At 65.2% G+C, this 5837-nt stretch overlaps 2 protein-coding genes across 2 annotated transcripts in view; one reads left to right on the forward strand and one right to left on the reverse strand.

The window, feature by feature from the left end:
* FOXH1 (forkhead box H1) overlaps positions 1-365 on the forward strand; it is a 2668-nt gene extending 2303 nt beyond the window's left edge. Inside the window, 2 exon segments of the mRNA XM_023748298.1 lie at positions 51-117; positions 119-365. Of these exon segments, the coding sequence (XP_023604066.1) occupies positions 51-117; positions 119-325 (274 nt within the window). The 3' untranslated portion in view covers positions 326-365.
* Positions 366-470: 105 nt separating this feature from the next.
* KIFC2 (kinesin family member C2) lies at positions 471-5822 on the reverse strand. Its single transcript, XM_023748300.1, has 10 exons — positions 5492-5822; positions 5269-5383; positions 5083-5192; positions 4534-4642; positions 4268-4425; positions 2338-2459; positions 2120-2243; positions 1901-2030; positions 1534-1790; positions 471-1410 (listed from the first exon to the last, which is right to left on the reverse strand). Exons 1-10 carry the CDS (start codon positions 5633-5635, stop codon positions 1165-1167), a joined length of 1515 nt encoding a protein of 504 aa, XP_023604068.1. The 5' UTR covers positions 5636-5822; the 3' UTR covers positions 471-1164.
* Positions 5823-5837: the final 15 nt, after the last annotated feature.

Genomic DNA, 5837 nt, shown 5'->3' on the forward strand with positions numbered 1-5837 from the left:
CCATTTGTCTTTGTAATGTCCAAGCTTAGGCCTTTTATATTCTTTTACAGCTCCCCCACTCTACTGCCCATCTATACCCCCAACGTGGTAGTGCCCTTGGCACCACTACCACCCACCTTCCTGTCCCCAGTGCCCGCCCTCATCCAGCCCAGCCTACTGGGGTGTGGCCCCTGAAACGCACAGCCCCCCAGGGCTGCTCTGGGATCTAGATGCCCTATTCCAGGGGGTGCCACCCAACAAGAGCATCTATGATGTGTGGGTGAGCCACCCTGGAGAACTGGCCGCCCCCACCCCGGGCTGGCTGCTCTCCTGGTACAGCCTGTGAGCTCCAGGGCAGGGGCTGCCAACCCCCACCCCCACCCCCGTCCCCCACCCCCATCCCCACTGCCACTGGCTTGTTGAGGGGACCAAAGGCCAACGGGAGTCAGAAGTGTGGCCACAGCGGCCTGGAAACACCAGGCACCAGCCACTGAGAGTCTACCATGTTTATTGGGCCCCCCCACAAAGGGTGTGTCAACCCGGCCCTGATGGTCAGGCCCCTGCTACCCCCAGCGGCAAGGCTGGGAGGAGTGGCACTGCCCGAGTGGCCTTTCCTGTCCCCTTCCTAGTCCCACCTTCTCTGGCCTCTTCTGTCCGTCCGTCCATCCATCCATCACCATCTGCCACCTCCCTCTCCTGGCTCCGGGGTTGGGGGAGGGAGGACTTCTATGGCAGCTCAGCCTGAAGCCCTCTCCTTCCTCAACTGTCTGGGCCGAAGGTGGCACCTTTTGGGGGAAAGGCATAGGGGAACAGGAACCCGACCTAGTGTGGGTGGTGTCGTGGGAGAGAGAACAGTAAAGGAATGGACCACATTTTCATGGCAAGACTGATGTTTGGTGCGGGGCAGTGATTGTGGTGACTCGGAAACCAGTAGGCCAGGCCCGGCTGCTCTGGGGTCCCCCGCTGCGTCGGCGATAGCAGCAAATGGCGATAAGGAGGGAGCCGCGGCCTGGCCTGGCTGAGGGCGGGCAATCTGGCTGGGGCGGAACACTCCGCGCTGGGAGGGGGTGAGACAGCTCTGGGAGTTTGGGAACCAGTGAGCCCCCGGAGGTCAAAGGTGGTAGGCGTGTCGGGGTTTTGCCGCCTCCGCCGGCAGAGGGCGCAACCCCAGACTCCTGGCCCTGACTACGAGAGCAGGTCCTCGGGGGACCCGGGAGCCGAGCCGTCGGGGCCGGGGCTGGCAGGGCTTCCCGGGGACGGCGTCGGGGTGCAGAGGGTCCCGGTGAGCGGCGTGTCCGTGCTCAGGGAGGAGGGCGTCCCCGAGCGCCGGGTTCTGCGGCGCCGCGCCGGCCCCAGCTCCACGCGGCCCACTCGCTCCGCGAACTTGAGCGAGCACACGGTCTCGCCGAGATCCTCGGGCCGCGTGGAGATCTGCGGGGGAGCGCGCGGTGGGCGGGGCCTGGCATGCAAATCGCCCCGAGCGGCGCTGGTGGGCGGGGCCTGGCATGCAAATACCCCCCGGGCTTCGCCTCCGCCCGCGCCGAGGAAGCCCACCTGCAGCAGCAGCACCGCGGTGGCGCCGGGGCCGAGCGCGGGCTGGAGCAGGCGTGTGAGCTGCGAGTCGCGGAAGGGCACGTGCGGCCGGCGGGCCCGCAGCGCCGTCATCACCCCTCCCAGCGCCAGCAGCGAGCGGTTGATGGCCCGGGCCTCCCGGAGGCGCTGGGCGTCGTGCGTGTCGCCCCTCGCCCTGCAGACGGCCCCCGCCTTCCGGGCGCGCTCGGACCCCGCCAGGTCCACCAGGTGCAGCGTGCCTGCGGGGCGAGCGAGCCAAGGGGAGGGGACTCCCAGTAAGGTCCCCCGTGCGCCCCTGCTCTGCCAGCGCAGAGACCCTCCACCACGGGGCGGGGCGCGGCCGTGGTACCTGTGGTGCCTGGGCCGCGCGGGGGAGACGCTGCCTCCAGTGTCAGCGTGACCAGCGCGTGAGAGCGAGAGCTGTGCTGGTTCATGGCGGTGGCAGCGGTGGCCCGGTTGCTCCTCCCCAGGCTCAGCATCTGGAACGCGCAGCGACAAGGCTTGGCTTACTGCGGGGTCCACAGCCCAGGTGTGAGCACAGCTGTGCGGCCCCACTGGGCAGCCTTACCTGGTGCAGGGTCTCCAGGTTGGGCACATCCCAGTACGTGAGGCCGGCCACTTGGATCCCTCCCTGACCTGCAGGGCCCTGCCGCACCGCCAAGCGCTCAGGGGGCCCAGGGGCTAGGAGGTCCCTGGTGAGAAAGGTGAGGCCTCGGTTCAGGGGTTCTTGGCAAAGGGGCGGGGGGGGGGGGAGGGGCTAGGAGGCAGCTAGGGTGTCGCCCTGACCTGACAGCCTCGTTGTAGATCTCCACCATGCTGAGGGTCACTCGGGGGTGCCCTCCGGCCCTCATCTCCCGAAACAGTGACTGCAGCGCCCTAGGAGCTATGCCGGGGTCCTCAGGTGGGCCCTGGAGAGGGGGTGGGTGCCACATGGGGCTCACGTCCTAGCCCCTGGCCCCAGGAGCCACCCAGTGGACACCCCCCCCCCCTTTCCACCTCCATGGTGTAGGGCTTTCCAGGCCCTGTCTGGCCATAGGTGAAAATGCAGACACTGTAGCCTCGGAGGCAGGACAGCACCGCGGGCTCCAGCTCCCTGAAGACCTAGGGGTGTGGGGAGGGTCCTGAGCCTGGACCTGGGCAAGCTTATTCCAAAGCTCAAGTGCCCTGGAAGGACAGTTCTGGGGGGAGTTTGCTGGAAGGGGGGGTCTCCTGCCAGGCAGAGGAGGCTCCCTGGATGAGAACTTGCCCGGCAAAGGGAGCAGTGTGACAGGAAGAGGGAACAGGCGTGCAGAGTATTGGCATCCTGGTGACCACGTGGGAGGACCAGGGCATTCGTACTCACTGGCCGGGTCAAACCCCAGGGCATGATTGCAAGGCCTCCCCTCACAGGAGACCACTGTTGGAGGGTTAAGGGGGAACATGTGCCCAGGGGCTACAGTGGTGCTCTCCACAGCAAGGGTGAGCCCAGAAAGGCCCGGGAGGTGGGGGGTGGGGAGGTGGGAGGTGGGGGGTGGGAGCGCTGGCCCACCAGGATGCCCTCGGAGGGTGCAGAAAGGGCTGGGGGGAGATGGGGCTGTGACTTGTGTCCTGTTGGCAACTGGACATCAACAGTAGCCTTGTGAGCAATGGCATGGCCAGCATTCGTGCATAGAAGGCTGGTAAGTGGGTGAGCTGTCATTTCTGCTGAGCGTGCCGGCTGCCAGCCAGGGGAGCAGAGTCCAGCATTGCGAGTTGGTCCCTAAGCTTCCATCTCTGGAAGGAAGGACTGGGGGTGACAGAGGCACCAGTGCAGACATGGCACCGAGAGATGCCTTTCACTCTCACCCAGACACTGATTTGGAGGGTCCTGTCCAGGACAAGCCCCCTCCCCACCCCAGTGCAGGACTGCAGTGTAGGTGGGACCGAGGCCTGGCTAGTGTGTCAGGTGAAGAGGCAGGTGGGAAACAGCTGTAGTGCCCAGGAACATGGGGAGAGGGAAGACCTGGCACCCCGAGGCCAAACAGGACTCTGCTTTCTCAGCCAGCTCTGCCCTGACCTAATCCCCCCCCCCCCCACCCCAAGGCCTGCCTCCATTTCCTGAGCTCCAGAAGCTCCAGCAGCAAAATGTGTGTGCAACACACGGTGTGTGTGAAGAGGGTGGTGGCTGGGTTAAGCCTCAGCTTTTCTGCTGGGTCTGGCAGGAAAGGGGCGGGGTCCGCACAGGGTAACCGAGCCCAGAGGCTGGAAGCTCGCTGCCGGCTTGCCAGGGCCCTGTCCGTGCCCTTGGCCACAAAGCAAGGAGGGCTGCCTGTCCTCACAGCTGGCAGACTCTGGGCCCTGGCCATGGAGCAGGCAGCCCGGGAAGCCAGGGGGGAAGGTGGTCACGGCACCATCCCCACCTCAGCAGCACCCCAGCTACGCTCCCTAGCCAGCTCTGCATGAACAGTGATCTCAGACAGGTTCATTTTCTTTAGTTTCCTGGTAAAAACATTATTTTTAAATGTTAAACCTTACTGTCTGTTCCCCCTGGGCCTGCACAGCTTGGTGAGGGGACGCAGAGGGGAAACCCTGGATGGAACATATGTGCCCAGCTCGGCTTCCGGTCCTGCCTCCCCCCCCTTCCCTGCTGGGATCTGGGCACTTTTGCTCCTGGGAGGGCAGAAGGGCAGGAAAGGGGCACCAGAGCCTCTGGGGGCTCTGAGGGAGGGTCAACACAGGTGTGAGGGTGGAGCATCACCTCTTCCTGGCTGGCGTCTGGAGGGAAGACCCAGTCCAGGCGGAAGCGACGCTGGTGCCCTCGATAGCAGGTGGTGACCGTGCCGCCTGGGCCGGGCGCCGAGCTCACCAGGCTGGAGGGCGTCCCTGGCCTCAGCCGACACAGCACGCGGATATTTCCTGGGGTTGAGATCACAGCAGTGGGCTGCCTCCCAGACCCCGAGGCACAGAGAGGCTCCAGTTCCTCTGGCCTGCCCACCCCACCCCCATGCTCCCCAGTGGCCATACCCTTGAGCTCCAGTAGCCGCCCTGGGCATCCGGTTGGGGGCTCCTGCTGCCCTTCAGGAAGCTGAGGCCCCGCCCCACTGACTGACAGTGCCCTCAGGGCCCAGGATACCTGGGGAACAGGGATGTGAGCAAGGCAGGGAGGGACTGCCAAGGAGAGGGGAGGGGTGCTGAGGGCAATAGGGAGCCGCTGTATGGCCACCAGCTGTGAGAATCCACAACATTCAGTGGCTGGGGTCCCTAGGGGTGTCACTCAGTGGCCCGGATGGAGCCCGCCAATCAGGACCATGGGCAAGGATGTCATTTGTCTCCTCTGGGCTTCTTGACAATCCTGTGAGGGATTCACCATCACCCCAGTGAGCACAGGACAAAAATGAGACCCAGAAGTGAGGTAACGGCTGGGTCACAGGAGCTGTCCTGATTCCAGAACCTACAGTCCATCAGAGCAGGCAGCTCCCTGGGGCTGGGAAGGAGGAAAGAGGGGCTCCCTAAGGGGAGGACGGGACTGGCTGCCCCGGCGCACACACTGGAGAGGGAGCAGGCGGTCCTGACCTGGCCCCGGGCCTCGCTCAGGGAGCCCTGGCAGCTCTGGGTAAAGGTGCTGACCAGACCGCGGAGGTCCCCGCAGCCCTGACGCAGGCTGGCCATGCGTGCCCGGAGTCCTGGTGGGAGAAGGGGGTTGTGAGGGAAAGCCCCAACCCCGTGACCTTCCCAGGAGCCCCCGGTCCCAGGTCTCACCTGCCAGCTGCCCGTGCACCTGCTGCAGCTCCCTTCTGCAGCTCTGCTCTGTTTCCTGCTGGAGCTGCCGGAGGGCCCCCCGGAGGCCCTGCAGCTGCACCTCCTGCACCCCCAGCTGCCCCACCCCACCCAGTCACTGAGGAAGTAGGCACTTACCAGGCCTTGCCTCAGACATCCCCCTCCCAGTGCCTCCGTCTTCCCAGCCCCTGGACCGAGCACTCACCTGGACTCGGAGGGTTTCTGTGGCCTCCTGGGCCTCCTGAAGCTGGCCCTGGAGCTCCACCAGTGCCTCTGCCTCCTCCTGCAGGAGGGGTGGGAGCCATGGAGCCAGAAGGAAACTCGGGGAGGGGCATTCTAGCAGCCCCATTGCACACAAGGGGAAGTCAGGTCAAGAGGGGCAGACAGAGCCAATCATGAATCGATGCAGGACTTTACCCCAAGTCCCTCGCTCGCCTGGGGTCAGTCACTCAGAGGACCCATGGCGTGTGTGTGTTTAGGGGAGGGGGGTGGTTCTCCCATGAGCATCAGTCTCCTCCATGGGGTTGCCCTGGGCCTGTCCACATCCTGTC

Source organism: Myotis lucifugus, unplaced genomic scaffold (genome assembly GCF_000147115.1).
Source record: "Myotis lucifugus unplaced genomic scaffold, Myoluc2.0 scaffold_1259, whole genome shotgun sequence".
Classification (NCBI taxonomy): domain Eukaryota; kingdom Metazoa; phylum Chordata; class Mammalia; order Chiroptera; family Vespertilionidae; genus Myotis; species Myotis lucifugus.